The sequence below is a fragment of the Engraulis encrasicolus genome, chromosome 13 (genome assembly GCF_034702125.1).
Source record: "Engraulis encrasicolus isolate BLACKSEA-1 chromosome 13, IST_EnEncr_1.0, whole genome shotgun sequence".
NCBI classification, from domain to species: Eukaryota; Metazoa; Chordata; class Actinopteri; order Clupeiformes; family Engraulidae; genus Engraulis; species Engraulis encrasicolus.
In genome coordinates this window covers 37,132,956-37,159,805 of record NC_085869.1, presented here as the reverse complement: position 1 = coordinate 37,159,805, position 26,850 = coordinate 37,132,956, and the positions used below count along the sequence as shown (strand labels likewise).

At 42.4% G+C, this 26,850-nt stretch overlaps 1 protein-coding gene across 1 annotated transcript; it reads right to left on the bottom strand.

Annotated features, from left to right (window-relative positions):
- Nucleotides 1-967: 967 nt before the first annotated feature.
- On the bottom strand, nt 968-21,150 carry gbp2 (guanylate binding protein 2). Its single transcript, XM_063213854.1, has 13 exons — nt 20,888-21,150; nt 16,183-16,372; nt 15,398-15,475; nt 15,196-15,245; nt 14,920-15,029; nt 13,867-14,051; nt 13,486-13,722; nt 12,515-12,795; nt 11,627-11,839; nt 11,224-11,326; nt 3,763-3,844; nt 2,958-3,069; nt 968-1,698 (listed from the first exon to the last, which is right to left on the bottom strand). Exons 2-13 carry the CDS (start codon nt 16,370-16,372, stop codon nt 1,444-1,446), a joined length of 1,896 nt encoding a protein of 631 aa, XP_063069924.1. The 5' UTR covers nt 20,888-21,150; the 3' UTR covers nt 968-1,443.
- Nucleotides 21,151-26,850: the final 5,700 nt, after the last annotated feature.

The following is a 26,850-nucleotide window of genomic DNA, read 5'->3' as shown; positions in this document are numbered from 1 at the left end:
GAATTACTGTAATCAGAGCCCTATATAAAGAGAGCCAACTCGAATCATGGACGCCATTTTCGTTCCCCACGGCGAGGATTCTACAGTGTAACCCTATGGGCAGCTGGATTTAAAATACAAATAAGGCTTCATAGACCATCAAACTTGGATTGCAGTATTATCAAGATCCCAAGGTATGAAAACAAAAGTTAACAAGTTTGTTCGTATAGAAGGGGTTTGCTTAAAAGAGGGTTTTGTCAGCATAGTTTTGATGTGCTCAGCAGTGCATTCAAGCGTTACTTCGTGTTGTTGTTGCCCAGGTAGGGCCAACGTCAAAGTAGATATTTAAGTAATGTACAGAAATAATATTCACAACAATGGTCAAGTTCATGTACAGGGACCCTGGTGATACTTGCACCAAAGTTGTGTTGAGATTTAGTAGTTTAAAAATAACGATGTGCTCAGCAGTGCATAATCGCGATTGCAGACAGTAGAACTGTAGGATGAGTCGGGATGCTCGTAGGATGAGTCTGGATATTCATAGGTGAGTTTAAATTGCAGGGGAAATGGACAGAAATAATAACTTGGTGGGCAAAGTTATGTTTTCACAGTTTACCATCCTTACAGGTGGCAATTGAGATTTGACAAGCTAATTTCAAGTTATGACAGAAACCTAACTTCATTCGTTTTCAAAGTGCGGACAGGAGTTTTTGAGAGCATGCCATCATCATGACTATTTCTTTCAAAAGTAATTGTTAACAAAAGTCGAAGGGGGAAAAATACATTTACCTCACACAACACGGAGAAATCTCCTGCTTTCCGGTTATTAATTCTGACCTTTATATTCCATAAAGGGGAGTTTATATCCGTGTATGTCCCAAATCCTCCGTTTCTGTCACGAGTTAAACGATGCTGTTTTATGCACAACAGTTTGTCATAATAATTATGTAATAATATTATAGTGAAGCCTTATGTTTTATATCTGATAATGCTCATTAATGGGAGCGTGGGGAACGAAAACGGCATCCATGAAACATGTGACCAGCCCAGAACCAATCAAAATAGCGGGATAGCTTGAACGTTCGAACCCATAGTTGGCCAGACTCTCTTTATATAAGGCTCTGACTGTAATGTTGTTAGGGTTCCCCCTGTTGGACATGTAAACGTACAGCGCTACAAACGGCAGAGAGATGGTAGAGAAGAATGAGGCTTTGATTCACACTGCTAGCCATTTGCTATTAACCATTAGCTATGACGGAATACACGATGATAAGCAGCTAATAACTAACAATTGTAGGCCTACAGCAATCTGTGTCTTTGATCGCGCTCAGTCGGGCCACTGAAACAGATTGCAAAAGTGTACATTGCATGTGTCCTGCATGGTGACATATTCTATCCTACTCTAATTTATCTAAATTATAAACTACATGTGGAGTGGCGTTACAATGCTGTGCAGCACGTGAGTTATCTGCTGAAGCTGCGTAAAAAACCACCTGCTAACATGGCTGCACCCCCTGCTACCTTCCAGGGACCAGGAGCTACCCATAAAGCTACATTTCCGGCGTTCGTCAGGAGATCAGCAGTGGTGTCCAAGAAACCTCCACCCTGCTGCTGCTGCTGCTGCGCCACCCTCTTCTCCTCATCACGCAGTCGCGACACCTCCTCCTGTAGCTCCTTCACACGCTTTTCTGACTGCTCCATTATGGCCGCCTCCTGCTCCTGAGACAGACAGACAGACACGCACACATACACACACACATACAAAGTTTGTCTTCTGTTTGACTTTCATGGTACATACATACATACAGTATATCACGTAAGTGAGTACACCCCTCACATTTTTGCAGATTTGTGAGTATATATTTTCATAGGAGAGCATTAAAGAAATTTCACTTTGACACAATGATTAACATTTTAACAACATATATAACCGCTTACATTTCTTGTTCACTCAGAAAAAAAACCAAAATACAGCCATTAATGTTTGAACATGTACCCACAAAAGTGAGTACACCCCAGATTAAAATCCGGTAGAGAAGGGGCTGTGTTAGCTTGAATCGTCTCGAAATGAAAAGGGATTAATAGGGAGGTCATCGGTGTGCGTTTCAACCTTTCTTTGCATTGAACTTTTACATTTTGAGTGTGCGCCTGGCTTAAATAGATTGATGTGAGATTTGAATGCAATCCTATGAAAAATATCATGATCTACTTCAGTAGTCACAGTGCATGTTGACGTGCATGTTTCTTTTAGGTGTAATTCAGATTGCCAATGTTGACAGCATTCATGCATCCCCAAACCATGTTGGTCCCACTACCATGCTTGGCTATTGAGAGGATAAACTTTTTTGTAAAACTCACTTGTTTACCACCACACATGCTTGACACCATCTAAAGTAAATTTGTTTATCTACTCACAAGATTTACTCTTACACAAGATATACATTGTATAAGTTAGAGCTAGGTGAATCATTTTCAACACCTCCTTGACACATCCTGATTCACCTTCAAAATCCTATTTTTTTCCCATAAAAAACTCGATTCACGATTCTTGCCCAGGCCTATTATAAACAGTGATACATTTTTGACAATAATTACTGTTTGGATTTCAAAAAATAGATTATCACTGTGGATAACCGTACCGTAACGGGACCAGCAAAGTCACACTTTACAGTGTAGGGCCTACTGTTGGCAAAGCTGGTGAACTGCTATACCAGTTCCTTTGTACAATTAACAGTACAGTCTGTGGCAATTTCGTCTTCATTGCTCAACACAGTGACAAGCATATGTTGAAACTATTTCAGTTTGAGTAGGACTATCAGTGTGAACATATTCAGCACACTGTGATAACTGAAAAAAAACCTGAAAACTGTTGTCATTTTGGTCACAATGACTGTGAGGTTGAATTTGCATGCCACGACATCCCTACACAAGCTCTGTCTCTGTCTCTGTCTCTGTCTCTCTCTCTCTCTCTCTCTCACTTTGAGTTTGGCCGTGAGCACGCGGTCCAGCTCCTCCTTGTTGCGTCTCGTCTCCTCTTCCATCTTCTCCTGCATCCGCCTCACCGCCTCCTCATGACTCTTCTGGACCGCCCTGATACACACAATTAACACACGCAGAAACACACACACATTAATAACACACACACACCAACCGTATCTCACTCATTTCGTGAAGTATTCACGAAAATAATAGATTAATTTTCGTGGTGCATTCACGAAATTGCCCGTTTTTCGTGGTAGGGCAACGAAACGCTGCCTATTCACTTGAATTGCCCGACTGTTGCCTAGTGACCCACTAGTTTGATGCCCTTTCGGTAGCCTACCGTCACATGGTAATCAAACATTTCAAACAAGCAATTTAGGGTTAGGTTTAGGGTCAAGGTTAGGGTCAAGGTTAGGGTTAAAGTTAGGGTTAAGGTTAAGGTTAGGGTTAGGTTTAGGGTTAAGTACTGTAGGGTTAGGTTTAGGTTTAGGTTTAGGTTTAGGGGACATAAGGCGTAAGTACCGAAAGGGCGTCGAATTAGTGAGTTCAGCTGTGTTCTGTCAGCACCCCCTCCCCGCCCCTGCAGACGCTTGGATAACCATAGCAGCAGTGGGGCAATTCAAGTGAATAGGCAGCGTTTCGTTGCCCTACCACGAAAAACGGGCAATTTCGTGAATGCACCACGAAAATGAATCTATTATTTTCGTGAAGACTTTACGAAAGGCGTGAGATAGGGCTCCACACACACATAATTGGAGCGCACACACACATTATTAACACGCACACACACTACACTTGTACCTCAGGGCCTCCTCCTGCAAGGCAGCCTGCTCCTCCAGCAGCTCGCGTTTCCTCTCAGCCTCCTCTCTCCGCAGAGCCTCCTCTACACACACACGCAAACGCAAACGCACACGCACGCACAATAAACTCCCCGTTTGGGATTGAAATAACTGCAGTAGATATCATTACACTACATTGCATTTAGCAGACAATTTTTTTCTTAAGCACACAAAAATAATTACACACACATGTGCATGCAAGAACACATATGAGTAGGACTGGGTACCGAAATTCGATTCCTTGAAGGAACCGAATGAAAGACTAAGGTTCTATTTGGCATCGAAACGTGCCTTGTCTGTCAGTTCCACATTTCGGTTCCCAGATGTGTCACGTCAGTTATCATTTCGCATTTAAAACCCCGGAACGTTAACGCAGTCAGAACGGCTGTCGCTTATTTATCATTAAGCATATGTCAACACTAATTGTGGTCACATTCGGGCTTGCAGAGACTGCTGGCAGGCTACATCCCCTTTTAAAAAGGTGGTCAAATCATCTGTGGATATTAACGCTGTTACGAGGGAAATTACCATCAGCCCATCTTTACTTTGTATAGGCCTGCCGAGAAGAGAAGAGTAGCCGAGTTCGTTTTTAGATGGCACAGAATTAAAACTTTGTCTTCGATACAGCCACTACGAGCCAAGACACAGCAAGACAGGGTGTACAAACAAAGCATTTAGGCCGGGAGCCACGAATACCCCTCAGGATGTTTTTTGCTTACTTTTTTTCACTATGATTTCCTGTTAGTATATACCCTGGGCCATAACGAGTTGATAGGGTGCACTCCCAACTCGGCCCCGTTTGGTCTCAGGGCCCAAAAAACCATCTTTTAAGGAAAAGCTGCAGGCGAAATTATATACTTGTAAATATTAAGGTACTGCAACTGCAAAAATGGTCCTAGAACCCTGTAAATTGTCATGGGTCATCCTGTCACATAGGTGAACCAACCTGAAAAACGTTTCAGGGCTTGGGGCTTTTCTTCTGTCAAATATCATCTTCAACATGCCCAAAAAGCCCCAAAAATGCTTGTCCGCCTGACAAATTGTCTTCAAATTTGATCATTTTCAACTCTGTTATGCTATGCATTAGTCCCTCAAATGTAAATGAAAAACTACCCAAGTTCATGAGCTTCAATTTAAGTCCAAGAGGACCTTTCTAGCTAGAGTACAACAGCTGCTATGTCCAAAGTTATTCACAATAGCCTATCCGAAAATAGTAGCCTACTGGCAGGCATTCAGTCACTTTCAGGCATTACCAATTCGTTTGGTACTTTGAACATATGACATAAACCATATTTTTGAAGTGTTTGACCTTGACTTGAAAATTGCATGAATGAAAGTATTAAGTGAATAGCATCAAAAGTAACTAATGTTACCACCTATTGGTGGACTGTGAACAGGATGCAACACATACTATTACACAAAAGGAATGACTCAAATGTGAAATGTATTTAATGGCTGATTTGTATTGTACAGCAGTAGTTTAGAATGTAGATAAGAACTTTTAATCAGAATTTATAATCTTTATTATCATTATCCGTCTCTTCCTCATTTTCATCCACAATTGTATGGATTTCATCAGTCATGTCATATTAATCTCTGTCCTCCTCTGCCAAGACATTAGAGCTTTTGGGATTACATCGCCCTCAAACCATAGTGGTTCAAGCTTCCCATATGTGTTTAGGTGAAACTCATGGTCAAGTGCACTTGGGATCTCTGGGTAATGCTCATGGGCTCTCTTTCAGATGCACACATGAAAGTTTGTAGTATGAAGTGTTGTTTGAGTAGAGTAGAGTATCATTTAGTAATCCCAGGGGGAAATGAAAGTGTCACATACATAAATACAAAAACCCATTACACACACATGACACACACATCGTTACATATTAACCATATAGCTCACTCTTACATACATACATTCAGCCCAAGGCAGATGTCACTTCCTCTCTCTCTCGCTCTCTCTCTCTCTCACACACACACACACACACACACACAAACACACACACACACACACACACACACAAGTAGATCTCTCTCTCTCTGTGGTACGGAGCAGCAAAAAAAAAAAAAAAAAAAACATTTAGTCATTTAGTGTCCAAAAAAAGTGTACCAGGGATTTATCACATGTGCCTTAGCTAAGTGGCACAGAGGAGCCCAAAAAATTGTCCTGGAGTGTCAGACGTCACTGTGCATACTGCATAGTCCCAAAAAAATAATAATCGGTTACACCCAGGCGTAGGATAGGAGTTCAGGTAGAAGCACGGAGGCATATATATAATGATGATAATGATAATAATAATACTTTCGTTTTATATATAGTGACTTTCAAAACACCCAAGGTCGCTTCACAAGGTATTGTATAGGAAGTGTGAGTGTGTGCGCGTCAGGGCGTGTGTGTGTGTGAGTGCATGTAAAGAATGTGCTTGTGGAACTAGCAGCCATAAGCCTCCAGGAAGAGATGTGTCTTAAGGCGTTGCTTAAACATGGTCAGTGAGGGGGTATTCTGGATGTGGTCGGGCAGATTGTTCCAAAGAATAGGAGCAGCTACATGGAAGGCTCTGTCACTGGTGGTCTTGAGCCTGGTACTAGGGACGACCAGCTGGCCCTTGGAAGAGGACTGCAGGGATCTTGAGGGGTCATAGGGATGGAGGAGGTCAATGAGGTAGTGGGGTGTCAGACCATGGAGGGACTTGAAGGTTAGGAGGACTTTATAGGTAATGCGTGACTTGATGGGGAGCCAGTGAAGCTGCTTGAGTATGGGGGTGATGTGCTGCCAGGGTCTAGTGCCTGTGAGGATCCTGGCAGCAGAGTTCTGGACATAAAGACAAGATCCTGGCAGCAGAGCTCTGGACATAAAGATAAAATGTGCAGGTTGGTTTATGCGGTCCAGTCACCTATGATGATCTCTGTGAGTCCGTCTATGTGGTGTTGAATAATTGGATGGCCCTGGGGACAAAGGACCTCCGTAGCCTGTCTGTCCTGCAGGAGATGGTGTGAAATCTGTAACTGAACAGGCTTCTCTGGCGGTCAAAGACTGGGTACAGGGGGTGATTGTCCATTTGTCCATTATAGAGTAGAGTCTGCTTAGTGTCCTATTCTCAGCTGTGATAGTGAGAGCCTCCAGTTCTGTGCCTACAACAGACACAGCTTTCCTCACCAGCCTGTCAAGGCGCCCAGCATCTGCTCTCCTAATGCTACCACCCCAGCATGCCACAACTGTCCATGACAGGCTGATAGAACATCTGCCGTAGTCTGTTGCTCTGTTTCCTGTACAGTGCTTTTGAGTTAGCAGACCAGTCCAGTTTATTGTCCAGGTGTACACCCAGGTACTTATATGTGCAGACTGTCGCTTCTGTCTCCCCTCGATAGAGACAGTCACCAGGGGCGGGGTGTTTTGCCTGAGGTCAACCACCATTTATTTGGTTTTGGTGGTGTTCAGCTGCAGCTGGTTGATTCTTCACCATCTGACAAAGTTCTCCTCCTGACCTCTCTACTTCCCCTCCTGTCCATCTTTAATGCATCCAACAATAGCGGAGTCATCTGAGAACTTTTGCATATGGCAGGTCTTTGAGTTGTAGTTGAAGTCTGTGGTTTACAGGGTGAACAGCACCAGGGAAAGCACCGTTGAGGGACCTTCTTGCACGGTGGGAAAGTTGATAGGTCAATTAAGAGACCCTGGTGAGCTTGAAGGTTTGACCCAGACATCTTCTTTAGTTTAATTTCTCTTGCTTCGATCAATGATTTTCACTCGCTGACTAAATCCATACAGTAAGTAGGTGAACTCCTTAACATCATTGACGAGCTGTTTATCAAGATCAAATGAGTTTCCTCCTTCTGCAAAGACTTCGAGGAAATTTGATGTTTGATTCAATAACTTCATTGGTCACACTTTTCCTTTGCTTTTGAATGCTGACATGCAGTCAACACCATTGAAGGTATGTAGAGCCAGAACAGTGGCAATGTGTTCCTGCAAAAAATCTGGTGAGTACCAACAAGTAGGGCACGATACCATTTACCGATGATTGTATGACACTTGAACGCAGCCTTGAACTTCACACTTTAACACAAATTAACACAATTAATTTTGAGTAAGCATACGTTCGTAAACTGCCACACCTAAAGCTCTTTCAACCAGCTCCAGTGAAACCGCTGCTCACTACGTTCAGACAAAGTATTCATCAAGTGCATGTGGCTTCTTTCTCTTGTTCTCATTCGCCGAGTGGTATCGGGTATGTTATTGGTCGATACTTCAAAGCCAGGTATCAGATATCGGTATTGGGGCCAAAACATGGTATCAGTGCAACACTTACCAGTAGTAAATGAATGAGTGCCTTCTTGTTTTCATCGTTTGTGAGAAAGGCTTTCAGCCCGTTCATAATAAAACGTTCACCACAACGTCTGCGATCTGTCAGTTGATTTTGGTTAATGAAGACAGTTCACGTACGTGTCTGTGCTAAATATTGTTTCAACTCATGCGGGTAGACTTGTAAATGTGCTCTCATCCTGAATGAGAGCATATTGGCCTGGAGGAGGAAGTTGCACATTCTCAGCATCTTTGATCATGTGGTTCATGCCTTTCACTTTGTTGTTGTTTTTATGCACCACTAAACATCCATTTTTGAGATGGAGTATGGTGTCAGAATTAAGGGATAGGTCAGGGGATAGGGCCCATGAGCATTACCCAGAGATCCCAAGTCCACTTGACCATGGTTTTCGCATAAACAAACTGGGAAGCTTGAACCACTATGGTTTGAGGGTGATGTAATCCCAAAAGCTCTGATTGATGTATTGGCAGAGGACACGGATGAACAAGACATGACATATGAAAGTCATACAAATGTGGATTTATTAGGAACAGGATGATGAGGATTATTAAATGATCATTAAAAGTTATTTTTCACATTCTAAACTACTGCTGTACAAACCATTCCTTAAATAAATTTGTCATTTTATTCATTCATTTTGTGTGATAGTACCACGTGTTGCATCCTGTTCACAGTCCACCAATAGTTGAAGCTATTCACTTAATACTTTCATTCCTGCAATTCTCAAGTCAAGGTATGGTTTATGTAATATTGTTGTTCAAAGTCCCATACAAATTGGTAATGAAAGTGACCTGCCAGGCCAGTAGGCTACTATTTTCGGATAGGTTATTGTGAATAACTTTGGACATAGCAGCTGTTTTACTCTAGCTAGAAAGGTCCTCTTGGACTTAAATTGAAGCTCATGAACTTGGGTAGTTTTTCATTCACATTTGAGGGACTAATGCATATCATAACAGAGTTGAAAATGATCAAATTTGAAGACAATTTGTCAGGCGGACAAGCATTTTTGGGGCTTTTTGGGTATGTTGAAGATGATATTTGACAGAAGAAAAGCCCCAAGCTCTGAAACGTTTTTCAGGTTGGTTCCCCTATGTGACAGGATGACCCATGACAATTTACAGGGTTCTAGGACCATTTCTGCAGTTGCAGTACCTTAATATTTACAAGTATATAATTTCGCCTGCAGCTTTTCCTTAAAAGATGTTTTTTTGGGCCCTGAGACCAAACGGGGCCGAGTTGGGAGTGCACCCTATCAACTCATTATGGCCCAGGGTATATACTAACAGGAAATCATAGTGAAAAAAAGTAAGCAAAAAACATCCTGAGGGGTATACGTAGCTCCCGGCCTAATTGCATGGTTCTCACGCAGATGGTTACATCGTCGTGCAGGAAAGTAAAGGTCCGCAAAACAGTTTGATGCTCCCAAAAATGGAATGGCACATTTCGGACTCTCACTCCATCATGAAGCATCGCGGACCATTACTTTCCTTTAGTTAGCCTATCTTTGTTTGGTCCAGCACGCGTGCTATTGATATGCGCGCATTCGCCGACTTTTTTGATTACACAGTGAATCATAACAAAGTTTCGACTTCATCTCAATAATAAAGAAACTCACACCAGCTGCATCAGGTGAGCTCAGTCATGAGAGACTTTGTTTGGAGCTGTTTTGGAAGGCCTACATTGATACCACGGCTTGCAGATTTGTTACGTGGGTTATCAAAACTGAAGTCTAGTTCTTCTATGTGGATACTTGGTCTGTTTGGTATAATTATGGACAGTGCATAGAATTGATTCTTGTGACATTCGGACATTTTTGGAAGGAATATAGCCTAATCTAAATAGTGCTCGCCCAGCTTCACTGCGTGCGTAACAAGCTTCTATTGTTTAAAAAAAGGTTTTGCTAGAACAGCATAGTCCGCCTACTCAACTTCGAGCTACAACAAACGGCAAAAAATCCCTTATTTTAAGCCATAAATCGGAACATTTTCAACTATCCAAGTCCTGACCGTCAATGGGACAGTCGTCACCGGTCAGACAGTACATCATGCTTTTCCATTTAACACTGATAGTCCGCGTGCGCAAGACCCCCACAACACATGTTTTAAAAGGAGCGTGTGTACAGTATAAAAATTAAATATGAGTTATATTAATATGAGGTATATTCATACGATTCGCTGTGTTTACCATGAACATCATTTGTATGAACTGACGCTGCGATGCAAAGAGAAGGCACACCCACGTCTACGGTTCGGAGCTCGAGAATGAGAGCTCGTATTTCCCAGGGACATGTATTCTTGGCGGTATCTGGCATAAAATGTACTGGCAGGTAGTTTGATAAGCAAGACCTTCTAGCTGATGCAGAGCCAGAGATACTGTTGCTAAGGGGATCCTTTTCCTTTAGAAAAAATCTCTGGCAGAGCCCCATACGGCTCTGAACTCGTGGAATAACTAGAGGGGGTGTGGCAGGCTTGTCAGGGTAACTGACAGCCGTGAGGATAAAATTATGGACCGACACTTTTTTTGACCTAGCGAACTACTAATTTTCTTAGCTGGGTGATTTCGTCTTTCTAGCAGCGGGCCCTGAAGGGGAGCGAGTGGGATAAAGCATCACTAAGAGATTGAAAAATATTTCACATCACCTCTGTTACTGATTCTTGTTCTAGCTGCCAGTTCTGTGAGGCAGAGATTCAGCTTAGCACATTATTCTGATTTCTCATGTAGCTCCCCATCACTGGGAGAACATCTTTCACCAGAGACGTGCAGCACGAAATGGATAGGGTTGGGTTTAGATTGCAGATCATAGTTCTTGATTTAAAACAACTTTTAAACTTCAACCGGATAATGAGGGGGGCTCGGTGGTCGGTTATGATTTTTAAACATTTCGTCATCCTGAGTATTTATAAAATAGGAACCGAAATTGGCACCGAAACAAAGGTCATGAAACCGGAACCGAAACGTTCTGATCGGTACTCAGCCCTTCATATGACAGAGAGAGCACGCGAGAGAGAGAGAGAGAGAGAGAGAGAGAGAGAGAGAGAGAGAGAGAGAGAGAGAGGAGAGAGAATGTTTATGATAATCTCTTGTGTGTGTGTGTGTGTTACCCTTTGCCTGTTGTTCTGCTTTTGAGAGTGACTTGTCTGTTGCCAGGATGCTCTGTCCAATACTCATCTTGTCCTTCAGATAGCACAACAGTACCTCCTCTCTCTACACACACACACACACACACACACACACACACACACACACACACACACACACACACACACACACACACACACACACACACAAAGGTTACAGTGAGACTATATTCTCACACAAACACACAGACACACACATTTATAGCAACACTTCAGTCACCCACACAGGTTACAGCAAGATTACATTCTCACACATGCACCAATACACACACACACACACACACACGTTATAGCAAGATTACATTCTCACACATGCACCAATACACACACACACACACACACACACACAGCATTCTTGTCTCCTCACCATGAGTTCGCTGGCTTGTTCTCGTTTGTACTGTGCGGTGGCCTCGTCAAGGGCGGCCTTGTACTCCTTGTAGCCCCCCGGCTTCATGTAGGCCCCGCGCAAGACACCGGCCTCCAGGGGCCCGAACACACGCGCCAGCACCTCCCCACACACACGACGAGACTCCTCCGCGTTACGCAGGCACCAGTCGTCGTACACCTCCGCCATCTTCCTCTGGGGGGGGCAAAGAGGGAAGGTGTTATTCCTGCATGACAGTCCAGGGGGCGAGAGAGAGGGAGTTTGGGGCCTGCTCCCACAAGACGCGTTTGTGGCACAGACAGCTTTCCTTGCCTCCCAGGAGCTTTCTGATCTTTTCTGGACTAGTGTGGTTGCTAAGTTACAGGCAGGCATGTTATCGTGATGGCTCACTGAAACTGTCAGGATAATTTGGTTAGCCATTCTGGAACAGCATGTGAAATTGTGTTGCTCAGCAAAATTTACCGATTTTCAACGGGAAGTGATCGAACTCCTTGTGGAGTGATACGAAACACAAGAATTATCGGCCAAAAGTCTGTTGCCATGTGCAGCGGTATGATATTGAGTTCATAAGTCCATTATTCATAAATACAAGACGTACGAACGTTAGGGAGCCCTATACAAGTGAACGGCACACATACAGAATGAAGACGAGCTACTGTATGTAAAATCATCAATATCGTTGCATTTCCGCTAGCTTTTTACAGCTTTTTTTTTAAGAGTTGCAAGGTTTTCATCCAATTCTTCTGTAATATTAAGCTCTTTTTCGTGTTTTTGTGTCAAACTATGCACAAAATCAGCGGTTAGAATGTGTTAAACAATGTCTGTTTTTGTCTATCACATAGCGTATGACTGGGCCTTAAGTGCGTGTACCATAAGCTCGTCCTGGTAGGTTTGTTGATTGTCGTTGAAGGAGGCATTGGTGAAGATGCTGATGGCCTGTGTGCTGGCTTCAGAGTGGATTTGGGACAGCGCCTCCTGTGTCTCGGAGGGCAATCGCACCCAGCGCTGCATCTCCTTCTCGTAGTGGGCCAGAGCCTCTGCCACGGCTCGCCCATTCTGAATCAGTGCCAGCGACTCCACAGCGCTCTCCAAACACGGCACCTTCCCACTGCGGATCGCCTCCACGTATGTCTCTGCCAGAAAGCCCAGACCTGCAACCCACGTGCACAAACAGCAGTGAAACACACATGCTAAAATGCTACACACAAATGATACAATGCATATTTCAGTGGGACAATAACCACTACTCAGTAAAGAAAGAAAACACGCACATCAGTCTCAAATATTTTGGGTGCAGGACTAGCAAAGTCACATGAAAATTGAAAATAAAGTCCGCACACCAGGCTCCCGTTTCTTTTAATTTAATATGACGTCATATTAAATGAACAGAAACGGGAGCCTGGTCTGCAGACTTTATTTTAAATTTTCACAATAACCACTACTGATCCCTGACAGTCCAATACAGTACATATTCACTTCATCTTCTGGCTCGTGGGGGTAGTTGTTATGGCCAATGTCATATGGCGTATTATTGATGGGGTAATAGTGATGGGGCAATAGTGATGGTAAAGCCCACTAGTGACGGAGCAGTGTAGTGATAGTGTAGTAGTGTAGTAGTGATGCAGTAATAATGGGGAAGGAATAATAATGATGGTGTATTAGTGATTTTGTATTAGATGGAGCAATAGTGATTGGGTATTAAGTGGCAGGGAAATGTGTAGTGATGGTGTACCGGTAATAATTATATTATATTATTGTAGGGCCTGTTAGTGTATTATTGATGGGGTATTAGCGATGTGATATTAGTATATTAGCTATGGGGTAGTAATAACAATACCCACTCCTGCCAGTGACTCCGAGGCCACCCCTCATGGTTTTGGGCTGGGCCTCGCTGAAGATGTAGCTGCAGAACGTGTTGGCCTCCTCAACGAAGCCCTCCTCTAAGTCATCGTCTGTCAGCTGCTCCATAATCTTCATCTTTTTGTTGTTGGCCGGCCGTTCAAACACGAAGCAGCGCCGCACTGCGAAGAAATCCCTCAGGCCCTGACGCACCTGGTTGAACCTCGCCATTTGTGTTCCTGTTCAACACAAGTGGAAAAAAACTCATCCATTATATGATGTGAACATGAAATGGCTTTTGTGTGTGTGTGTGTGTGTGTGTGTGTGTGTGTGTGTGTGTGTGTGTGTGTGTGTGTGTGTGTGTGTGTGTGTGTGTGTGTGACCTGGTTTGAGCTTGAGTGCGTTCTCCAGGTACTCATCAGCAGTGATGGGTTTGCCTTTCAGCTCCAGCTCCAGAGTGAAGTCTCTGACGGTCCACACGAAGGAGGGGAAGATGCGCATCATCTCCGTGCTCTTGCTGTGTTCGCTGCTCTTCACCTGGATGTGTTCCGTCAACTCTGTCACGTACCTGAGGGGGGCGCTGTTGAGGAGCACAATGCACTAGCACAACACCAGCCCTAACACTAACTCCATTTAATTCCAAATAAAACTTAATTCCGCTTTAAAAACATCATGTCAACACTTCCTGAACCGGAATTAAGTTTATTTGGAATTAAACTTATATAAAGTGGGTGGTTCATTCCTCTTAATTCCGAATAAGCGTATTCCTCTGCCATATTCCGCTTTAACAAAAATTCCGGTCGTTCCACGCATGCTGGTCGGGCACGTGCTGACGCAAGACCCAGCAAAGCACTTCCAGGCAAAAAAAATGGCAGATCTCTGCACGACTTCTTCCATGAAAGTTTTTTGCTTAATTTAAAGACCCTATGTGACTATACATGTTGTGGCTACCATATATTGATGTAAAAATACACCACTAACTGATGTTGCACAAAAAATTGACTCCACATTACTATTTGACTACTCGATGTTTTAAGTTACCCGGGTAAGCTAATGCTAGCATGTTTTCTGATCCAGGCCAGGGGGTTTGGTCCAAAGTTTTTAACCAGGCTGGGGATACCAATTTGGGGCTGAAGATTACCAGCTGTCCCGGTAGTACAGGGAGCTTCTGGAGCTTGGCGACCACGCCCTTCGTGCCGTCCCAAATTGATGAATGAGTTATTCTCTGCCTGTTATTCTCTGCATCTCTGTCTACTTCACAGTTAAGACTACCATAGATCATTGCTAACGCCTCCATTCTACAGAGTGTGTGTGTGTGTGTGTGTGTGTGTGAGAGAGTTTGTAAGAATACTCTAGTTTCTCCAGGGCAGTGTGTGTGCATGTGTGTGTGAGCATGTGTGTGTGTGTGTGTGTGTGTGCGTGTATATATAGGATACTGTAGTTTCTCCAGGGCATTGTTGTCAATGGTACCCATGCTGTTGTAGACCAGAGTGCTGCTGAGGAGAACAGCCAGACAGAAGATCCACGTGTCATGTTTCTCATCGCCCTGGAAAACACACAGCACACATTATATAGTAAACACACACACACACACTCGCATACACACTAGCGCACACACACACACACGTGTGCGCGCATACACGCTAGCGCACACACACTAGCGCACACGCATACACACTAGCACACACACACACACACTGTAGGCTACTCACCTTTTCCACGTCCCCCAAACCTTCAGTGTCTAGCAAGACCAGTGTGTGTCCTGTGTGATGAAACAAGAAACAGTCCATAAAGAGAAGTGTGTGTGTGTGTGTGTGTGTGTGTGTGTGTGTGTGTGTGTGTGTGTGTGTGTGTGTGTGTGTGTGTGTGTGTGTGTGTGTGTGTGTGTATGTGTGTGTGAACAGTGATACATACCTGGTTTCTTTGGGTGAGGTACACACCACATCCATATTCCTTTGGTTTTGGACTCGATGGTGCTGCCCAGAGCAAAGCCTGATGGGTAAGGAAGACCATCAATATACACACATAACAAGAGCTGAGCACTCTCACACACACCTGCCACCTGTTATCATACATTTGTCAGGGATGTGTAAGTGTGTGTGTGCAGTGGTGGAAGTGTGTGTGTGTGTAACCCGACGTATTACCGTGTAGTCCGTCCCCCTCAGGGTCTTGAACTCGCCACCACGTCAATGGGAGTCACAGCACGTTGCAACTACTGTCCCATTTTTAGAAATAAGCCTATTTTACACCTCCCCTTGAGTTAAATAATAGGGTTTTCCCGTTCCCCTATACTTTCAACCGTTCTCTGGGTATGGCAGTGCAAATTTTACCTCCAAGCTAGCAATAAACATTGAGTCCTATGAGACCAGTTAGCCGCCAGCTGGTCTCATAGGACTCTATGTTAACTGCTAGCTTGGAGGTAAAATTTGCACTGCCATACCCAGAGAACGGTTGAAAGTACAGGAGAACGGTAAAACCCTTTTATCTAACTCCAGGAGAGGTGTAAAATAAGCTTATTTCCAAAAATGGGACAGTATCACTTTAAGGACCAGTCTGATAGCCCAGCGCTACCGATACTGTATCAGGCTTCGTTCGGGAGGGCCACACTCTGCTAGTTGGCCTCCATTACATGTGTGTGTGTGTGTGTGTGTGTGTGTGTGTGTGTGTGTGTGTGTGTGTGTGTGTGTGTGTGTTTTTACCTGACTGTTTCCCAGCCAGTCGGTTCATGAGGTAAGACTTCCCCGTGCGGTAGAGCCCCACCACAGCCACCACCACCACCGGCTGCTGGATCTGCTCCAGGATCTGCAGAGCCCCCTGCTGGACACTCATCTTCCCGTCTGGTCCATTGTCCACCAGGCACACTGGTCCCTCCATGGGCACTGATGTCATCTGTCACATACACGTACACACACACACACACACACACACACACACACACACACACACACACACACACACAAATACACATGCACATGAACATAGTACCTCACATAGACCTTCCTGTCTTTTTCCTGTTTGTAAATACACGCATGTTCAGCTGTCTGACGTGTGTGTGTGTGTGTGTGTGCGCGCGAGCGCTTGTTTGACAGATGTATGTCTGTGTCTATATCTACATGCCTGTGTGTCTATGCATTATGTCTATCTGATTATATCGGTCTTATTTACATGTCTGTCTGCTTGTGCCTATGCACACACAATGTATATAATGATAAAGTGCTCATTACTCCTTGCAGTAAAGGATCTGTCCTTCACTATATCCACAGGAAGCATTGCAGTGCCTGCCTACATATACCACTGTTCCACCCCTGAACCTCCTCCAAGACAGAGACAATAAGGTCGTTCATGATGGAGGTTTTTTTTTTGTCAGGCAGAAACTTTGCTAGGCAGCGAGCATGCCCACTGTGAGCCGCATGAAGCATCCTGTTTAGAATTTCTGTCCATGATGCGGCATATGGAAGTGACCTCTGTGCGGCAGTCATGTCATATGGTGTCAAGCAGGGCTGCACGATTATGGAAAAAAAATCATAATCACGATTATTTGGGTCAAAATCATAATCACGATTATTAATCATGATTATTGACCTATGCTGAATTATTTAAAAATGATAACAAAATGAAACATAATCAAGAATGAATTATATCCGGGATGAGCAAAATAAAATTAATTATAATAATTGTGTAAAAGGCAATAGCAGGGCAATAGCATTTCTGGATGGAAACACCAGCCTGTCAGTATGTTCTGGCTTCAAGGACGCTCTTGAAGGTACAGTATATCACGAAAGTGAATACACCCCTCACAGTTTTGCAGATTTTTGAGTATATCTTTTCATAGGAAAGCATTACAGAAATATATCTTTGACACAATGATTAGTGACCTTTTAACAACATATTTAGCCGCTTAAATTTCTTGTTCACTCAGGAAAAAACAAAATACAAACATTAATGTTTGAACATGTACTCACAAAAGTGAGTACACCCCAGATTAAAATTCGGTAGAGAAGGGGCTATGTTGGCTCGAATCGTCTCGAAATGAAACGAAATGAAAAGGGATGACAAGGGAGGTCATCAGTGTGCGTTTCAACCTTTCTTTGCATTGAACTTTTACATTTTGAGTCTGCATCTGGCTTAAATAGATTGGTGTGAGATTTGAATGCAACCCTATGGAGAATATCATGATCTGCTTCAGTAGTCACAGTGCATGTTGACATGTATGTTTCTTTTTGGTGTATTTCAGATTGCCAATGTTGACAGCATTCATTTGTTTATCTTGGTCTCAAGAGAGATGAACAGACCAAGGATATGGATCACTGGAACCATGTCGTGTGATCTGAAGAGAACAATATAAACAAATTTGCTTTAGATGGTGTCAAGCATGTGTGGTGGTAAACAAGTGAGTTTTACAAAAAAGGTGTATCCTCTCATAAGTCAAGCATGGTAGTGGGACTGACATGGTTTGGGGATGCATGAATGCTGTCAACATTGGCAATCTGAAATACACCTAAAAGAAACATGCATGTCAACATGCACTGTGACTACTGAAGCAGATAATGATATTCTCCATAGGATTGCATTCAAATCTCACACCAATCTATTTAAGCCAGATGCAGACTCAAAATTTAAAAATAGTTCAATGCAAAGAAAGGTTGAAACGCACACTGATGACCTCCCTTGTCATCCCTTTTCATTTCGAGACGATTCGAGCCAACATAGCCCCTTCTCTACCGGATTATAATTTGGGGTGTACTCATTTTTGTGAGTACATGTTCAAAGATTAATGGCTGTATTTTGTTTTTTTCTGAGAGAAAAAGAAATTTAAGCGGTTAAATATGTTGTTAAAAGGTCACTAATCATTGTGTCAAAGTTACATTTCTGTAATGCTTTCCTATGAAAAGATATACTCAAAAATCTGCAAAACTGTGAGGGGTGTATTCACTTTCGTGATATACTGTAGGTCACTATTGCCACGATTAAATTACGATTGAAATCACGATTTCGACATCACGATTATATAACGATTTTCGATTATTTTCGATTAATTGTGCAGCCCTAGTGTCAAGTCATCACGGGAACAAAATATTTGCTAAGCAGCGGCGCAGTCACCTCAGAGCAACTGCTCTGGCTTGGGACCTCCTCCATGCCGTCGATAATCTACCCTGATTGGCATTCATCTGTCTGACGAGAATTGCAGGTGTAGCCCACATGCTTGTCAGGCAGTTCACTGGCTGCTTCAAGTAGGAAGCAGCGTTTGTGGGAAATCACATTACATAAAACTGTCCATCTTGTTTGCCAAGCATTCAACCCCATCTTTATTAGACCAAGCAGATCTCATTGTGATCGAGCAAATTCCTGCTTGATTGCGTCTGAGCCCCCGTCCCACTCCTCCACAGATATCCAGAGCATGGTATAGGGCCACTGCTGAGTTTCTATACTGCTGCTACTACTAGACATTCCACTCTGTGTACAGAGCAGTCGTGTTACACAAGTAATGTAATCTTCCCATGTGAGCTTCTGGAAAAATCTCATAAGTGGAAGCACAAACAGATGTTTACAACAAGAAATTCTCATACTAAGGATTGGGTCTCAATAGCCCTCAATAAATATCTGGCTGCTCCAAACAAAATAGTTAGTAATGTTACAAGATGTCTTTCAAAGGAAGATAATTCAATCATACTCCCTTCCATCACTTAATTCCAAGATTTAAACCTTATAATAACGAGAACAACACATGAACAACATGTTTTAACACATGGCCATAATCTTCATTTGCTACGTTTACATGAGGCATTTAAATCCGATTTAACTCACTTTAAATCTCATTAAAACTTAATTCCACTTTAACAACATCATGTAAACACTTACCGAACAGGATTTAAGTTTATTCCGATTTAAACTTAAGTCCGATTAAAGTGGGTGGTTTATTCCTTTTTTGAATCCGATTAAACACGTTCCTCTGTCATGTAACCTTTTAATCAGAATTACTATTAATCCGGTCGTTCCACGCATGCTCGTTGACCACACGATGGCGCCAAGAGCCCGTGCTATGCCGTGCTCTTTGTCAGTGAGAAAAAGATGGCGGCACTTCCTGTTGATTTTCACATGAAAGTTTTGCTTGATTTAAAGTCCCTAAGCGACTATAAATGTTGTGGCTTCCATATATTGATGTAAAAGTGCCCCACGAAGTAATTAAGCACAACAAAGTTACTCCACATCACCCTTTCACCAGTTCGTTTTTCTAAGCTAGGAGGGTGCTAACTAGCATTTGAAAGAACCAGACCCAAAGGGGATTTTACCAGCCTTGAGTCCACTGAGGGAATTCATTTTCGGGCTGAAGATAAGCTTGTGTCCCAGTAGTTCCCTGGAGGTTTGGCGACCACGCCCCCACGCCTTATTTGGCTCACTCAGCACGTGCGTCCTCAGTCCAATCGCAATACTTTATTTTCCCCAGACGTTTAATCGCATTTAAGTGAAATTGCCATGTATACACGTCGCAAAATAACTCTTAATCCGATCTACTTAAATCCGATCTATTAGATCCGATTCAAAAACATCATGTACACGTAGCAATTCACTGAAATTTAGTATCAGAAAAGGCTTAAAAAAAACCCTCTCACCAGATACTTAAATGAATCAACCAAACCTTCTTCTCTGTTGTATTGTGCATCAAAAATTCACAAGTCAAATTACTTGCATCAAGAATGGCTAAGCCAAGCCGCCCAAGTCACAGTTTCAGAACAATTGCACACAGGGCCCCCGTGCAATTAGATAGGGCCCCCATACAACCTGCCAAGGTCATAATATTGCCCCTATACCACAACACGCGCCCCTGGCCTCTGCGTGAACTGTGCAGGGTGGGGTTGTCATGCTCGTGGCCGGCGGCGTGTTCCTCGGGACGCAAACATAAACGATCCCAGGCAGAAAAGCCGAGGCACACCGCAGAGGTGCAGCAACGTTTCTGTAGTCAATGCGACACTTAAAAACTACCGTAAGTAGTCTCTACTATCTCTTCTATCTCTCATTCAAAAACTATTGTCAATCAACTACTTTCAACTGTTTTATTCAGTGGGACTAGGCGAATGAAATGCATGTTTCTCATGCAAGCAAACCGTACAGACGTTGTTTATACCCTGTATTTTCTGTACCTATACGATTTTCTGAAAGTGAAAGGAAAAGGTTCGCATACCAAGAAGTTGCCCACATTTGTCTCTCAGGCAAAATGAATAAAGTCGCAGAGGGTTGTAACTGTGGCACGCAGTGTTCAACTGCCCTGCACACACCGCCCCACAGTTCTCATAAGAACAAACATCTTTAACACAATCTAACATCTAACTCCAGCAACAGTATCGATGTTAAGGTTTTAAAATACAACACAAATTAAACGTTTTACAAACAAGGGACAATATTCACCTTTCCAACAGCTGCAACGACACGCGCGAGGCTGCCTTGCTTGCGGCTCCTCTGTGCGTTTCGAAAGCGAAAGTAAAACAAGGTTTCTGCACGGCGACCCCGACGCTAGTGCACTGCTCACGGGCCCGGCTGACTTACAGTAAATGGGGCGTTTTCCTGTTAGAGGGGCGCCAGTGTGAGCATACTGTTGGCTATAGTTATAAATAGTGTGTAGACCTTTAGTCCGCGAAAGGCGGGTCAGGGAGTGCAGCCGAGGGAGAGAGGTGGATCGCGCTGTGAGAGGTAGGCTACAGCTACAGCTGTTGTGCAATTCTAGCCATCTGCATTATTAGCCTATAGCGAGCTAAGCCCCTGCATTTGTGGCCAATAGAGGCGTCTAGATATCTAGGTTACATCTGCATGTGTCTTTGGTTGTTTGACCCGAAACCAAGAGTCAGTTGTCTTGTCAGCAAAGAGTCATCTCTGGCTCAGGGAGAGGGGTCCAGATAGCAAAATGGGTCTGGCCCAGATCTGTGACAGATGTTGGCAGGCATTTGGGCCAAGTCCGCAATTCTGGTCTGGCCCGGTTTCTTATTTTACAATGGCGCTGAGCTGGAACAGGTCCGGATTATGGATCCGGAATGGATCTGGCCCAGGTCCAATCCACATGTTTGGAATTTGTGGTTGGACCTGGGCCAGATCTGTATTTAAAGGTGGACCGTGTAATATTGTTAGTTATTCATTTCCAGAATTCATTATGCCCATTCACAAATGTTAACTTTTTAACAGATATTTACCACCACCAAAGTATTCAACATGACTGGGAAATTTGCACTTTTCATACATGAAAAGGGGGATTTTCTCCATGGTCCGCCATTTTGAATTTCCAGAAATAGACATTTTAGTCCGGCGGATTAGACACACAAAAGGGCCTGATCGTGCACTTTTGAGTAAAAGCATGAAAATTGGTACACATATCCTTCTCCTTATGCTGATTAATATTAGCGTTGGAGGCGTCGCGAAAAATGAAGAATTTTCAAGATGGCCGCCAAATCCAATATGGCCAACCCAAATTAATGAAACTACCTGACACGTTGTTGTAAAAGCATGAAAATTGGTACATATATACTTCTTTATATGCTGATTAATATTGGCATTGGAGGCGTTGCGAAAAATTATGAATTTTCAAGATGGCCGCCATATCCTATGTGGCCAACCCATATTAATGAAACTACCTGATACTTTGTAGTAAAGGCCTGAAAATTGGTACACATGTCCTTCTTAATATGCTGATCAATGTTATCGTTGGAGGCGCCGTGAAAAATGCTGTATTTTCAAGATGGCCGCCACATCCAATATGGCCAACCCATATTAATGAAACTACCTGATACTTTGTTGTAAAAACATGAAAATGGGTGCCCAGTTACTTCTTTATATTCTGATTAATAAAAGAAATGGTGGCATTGCAAGAAAGTTTAATTTTCAAAATGGCCGCCAAATCAAATCTGGCCAACCCATATTAATGAAACCATTGATGAATTTAACACCCACTTTGTAGTAAAAGCATGAAAAATGGTACACATTTACCTCTTGATATGCTGATTAATATTTGAAGGCATGGCAAATAAAACCAGAATTTTCCAGATGGCCACCAAATCAAATATAGCCAACCCATATTAATTAATCCTCCAGGCACATTGTGGGATATACATTACCTCTAGAAGTTAGTGACGACTGCATAGGCCTTGTGTTTAATATGCCTCTCATGACTACAAATTCAAAGGGGTCAAGATTTCAAGGTTGCTAGGAAGTTCAATTGATGGACATGGTTAAGACATGGTTAAAAAAAGAAACCAATAATTAATTACTACTTCTAGCTGTACTTCAAGGTTTTCAAACGAACTGCAATCCTGTCCCATGCATTTTGTATGGGTATGTCTTGCCTGGTTAACACTAGTTGATCTCACAAGTGAGATACTCTGAAGGTTACATATGCAATTTCTCATAGGAAAGGTGTGGTTTAAAATTGCCCATGGACGTTAATTGGGTGTTACGAATGTTTCATTTGGCATATGCATAGCCCAAAGCCAATCGTGTCAGTTGTATCTTTTCAAACAAACTGCAGTCGTCGCCTTGCCACCCTTCCCTGCCCTCTGAATGGAGACCAAGATCTAGTACTTTGCTGAGGGATGGAATCCATGCTGTCTTTCAGATCAGAACGATTGTGCAAAGCAGCATGGGATTCCCCAGGTTGTGGTATATCCTATGGCCAACATCAATCAAACTGCCAACAATGCCTAATTTAAAGATACACATAAACTTTGAATAAATGGTGAATGGCACAGTTGGTGCTAAGTCAACTCTGGGTATGTAAATTTGAGGAACCTTGAGTGAAATTTTACTTGGACAGTATTAGGATTCATTTTTTGGCTATAATAATGGTGTGCAAGATTTGGCTTATGGTGAACCCCCATTTCTGTAAGTTATGTGTAGTTCAAGGTATGCAAACTATGCATCATATGCAAGGTGAAGTTGATAAGATTTGAATTAACCCCAAGATTTTGTTTTGTTATTTTATGCCCATTTATACATCTATGGGTTGGCCATATTTGATGTGGGGCCATCTTGAAAATTCTTTTTATTTTTTCATGATGTTAATACAATAAAAAGATACATGTGTTTTCATGCTTTCGCTGCAAATTGTGCCCTGGTTTCACTAATGTACTGTAACACAATATGTAACACTACATATATATATAGGCCTATATAACATTAGTAGGCTAGGGTTTGATGTTTCGAAATTAGGCTATGTTAGGATCACTTCCAGAGTCATCTTTTTTAGGACTATGACTTGTGTGTGTGTGTGTGTCTGTGTGCATGCACGCACTTCTCACGTGAACCCTTCTACATTATTATACATATCAATAAGTATATGTGTGATGATTGCATGCTCCTGCCACAAAGTGCATGGTGGTTACACTAATATGGGTCAAACATGTTTGATTTGTCTTGAAAATTCGGATTATTCTGATATTTTTTTTCATACCTCTATTCCTAATATTAATATGCACATAAAGATGTAACTGTGTAGGCTACCAATTATCATGCTTTTACCACAAAGTGTGGGTTGGCCATTTTGAAAATTCTGTGTTTTACACATCTAATATTAATCAGCTGAAAAAGAAGGAAATGTGTAACCATTTTCATGCTTTTACTACGTGCATAATGGATTCACTCATCTGCTATACAATTCCTGTTAACTTATATGGGTCGGCCATATTTCATTTGGTGGCCATTTTGAACATTTCAATTTTGGTTTTACGCAACAATTCCATTTCTAACATTAATACATCATAGAGTATGTATTTACCAAATTTCAGGCATTTATGACGCAGTGCATGATGGTTTCTCACTAATATGGGTTGGCCATATTGGATTTGGCGGCCATCTTGAAAATACAGCATTTTTCGCGACGCCTCCAACAATAACATTGATCAGCATTTTAAGAAGGACATGTGTACCAATTTTCAGGCCTTTACTACAAAGGTAGTTTCGTTAATATGGGTTGGCCATATTGGATTTGGCGGCCATCTTGAAAATTAATAATTTTTCGCTACGCCTCCAATGCTAATATTAATCAGCATATCAAGAAGGATATATGTACCAATTTTCATGCTTTTACAACAACGTGTCAAGTAGTTTCATTAATTTGGGTTGGCCATATTGGATTTGGCGGCCATCTTGAAAATTCATAATTTTTCGCTACGCCTCCAATGCTAATATTAATCAGCATATCAAGAAGGATATATGTACCAATTTTCATGCTTTTACAACAACGTGTCAAGTAGTTTTATTAATTTGGGTTGGCCATATTGGATTTGGCGGCCATCTTGAAAATTCTTCATTTTTCGCGACGCCTCCAACGCTTATATTAATAAGCATAGGAAGAGGTATATGTGTACCAATTTTCATGCTTTTACTCAAAAGTGCATGATCAATTCACCAATCCGCTGGACTAATTTAGCTGCAAAACTCACTATACTTTGGTATTCATGCAAAAATCTAAATTAGCAGTAGACAGCACAGTTTCAATGAGCACCATAGATGCAATACCTACTCTGGCCACAATTTTACACAGTGCACCTTCAAGCAAGAGCAAACAATGTTTTTAAAAAATGAGCTGGTTACAAATTATGCATTTTAGTATTCTTTATTGTTTTGTTTCTTGTTGGGTGTGTGCCAAAGCGGTCGGCTGCCAGATCCATCTCCACATTTTTGATAGCGTTCATCTCTCCCTTGTTGCCTCTTCACACTGTAAGATATGGGTCATTTCACATGAAATCAGACACTTTGGGACCCGACCGACCCGGATTTCAATCATACTTGGTGTGCCTTTTTAGTAGCAAGGTAGCACCCCAGAACTGCATTGGTTTGAATCTGACACTAATATTAAGGGAGACACAGACTAGGAAAGGTTCACATGTGAGGGTAGGACACTATACATTCAGCCTTGAATATATCAGTCAGTGTTAGTCACAAAAAGATGCCTGTGGTATTGTTTGAAAGCTCTTTTCTGGCTCTACATATTACACAATCAGCTTGGAATACAACAACTCTCAGAATATGAATTATGATAAATTGAAAAATTAAAAATTGAATATCTAAAAAAAACTATATTTTAAAATGGCCAGTTCCTTGTCCAAACGTAGCCGGCAATGTCATTAGCAACACCTCAAATGCTGGTGTTCGGTTCTTTATTCATTTCAGAGAGAATTTGACTCACAAATATGGCATCATACAGACCACTTACTAATAATATGGTAATACCATAGTAGCATCACATGACAAAACAAAAACAAAACAATAACCATGGTCCCAGGTTTCAGAAACTAAGGCAGATGTCCATTTATACACACCAAATGATGATATGTGAATGTTTGAACATTCCTTCTCTGTGTACCTGTGTCATCTTCCCTTTACCGTACTTTAAAGAGATAATCAATGGCTACACTCTCATTTTGTACTCTACCAGTGCATTTGAAGCAGCAGCTGTGTCTTTTGTAGATAATGTATACCTGTAAGTACGTCCCGTTGCAGTTACAGGTTCCACTACCAGAAGCACATCCTGATGATCCATGAGCTCACTCTTTCAACTCTGCCTTCTCTGAATGCTGAAAATGGCCTAACTTCCACTGTGTCCATTGACAATGGGCAGAAGCTGTGTAGTTTTTGAGTACCTGCAATAGTTCTTGCAGATTCCAAACTTTTCAACAGGTTCTCAGCTTCATGATGGTACATCTCTGTTGTGGCAAACTGGCAATGGATGTTCTTGAGAGAGATGCACCATCATGAAGCTGAGAACCTGTTGAAGAGGTTTGAATCGGCAAGAACTATTCCAGGTACTCAAAAACTACACAGCTTCTGCCCATTGTCAATGGACATTAGGCCATTTTCCGCATTCAGAGAAGGAGTTGAAAGAGTGAGCTCAGTAAAGGAATGTGTTACATTTTCAAGCATCAAAGGGTATGTTGTAGCTGTATATGATGGCAACTGGTGGCTAGCATGTGTTGAGGAATGTATGCCGAGCACTGGAGAGGTGAAACTGAACTTCTTGCATCCTCATGGACCATCTCCATCCTTCACTTTTCCCTTCAGACCAGATAGACTTGTCATGGATCATCATGGTAGTGGAACCTAACTGCAACGGGACGTACTTATACATTATCTACAAAAGACACAGCTGCTGCTTCAAATGCACTGGTAGAGTACAACATGAGAGTGTAGCCATTGATTATCTCTTTAAAGTACGGTAAAGGGAAGATGACACAGGTACACAGAGAAGGAATGTTCAAACATTCACATATCATCATTTGGTGTGTATAAATGGACATCTGCCTCAGTTTCTGAAACCTGGGACCATGGAAACTGACCATTTTTGTTTTGTTTTGTTTTGTCATGTGATGCTACTATGGTATTACCATATT

What these genes read in the sequence shown, in the direction of transcription:
- gbp2 (XM_063213854.1), bottom strand. Translation starts at nt 16,372, where the DNA reads ATGACATCAGTGCCCATGGAGGGACCAGTGTGCCTGGTGGACAATGGA. An exon ending in TTGCAGGAGGAGGCCCTGAG is followed by an intron (nt 3,070 to 3,762) that starts GTACAAGTGTAG and finishes TGTGTGTATCAG; the next exon opens with GGCGGTCCAGAAGAGTCATG. An exon ending in TGCTCACGGCCAAACTCAAA is followed by an intron (nt 1,699 to 2,957) that starts GTGAGAGAGAGA and finishes TGTCTGTCTCAG; the next exon opens with GAGCAGGAGGCGGCCATAAT.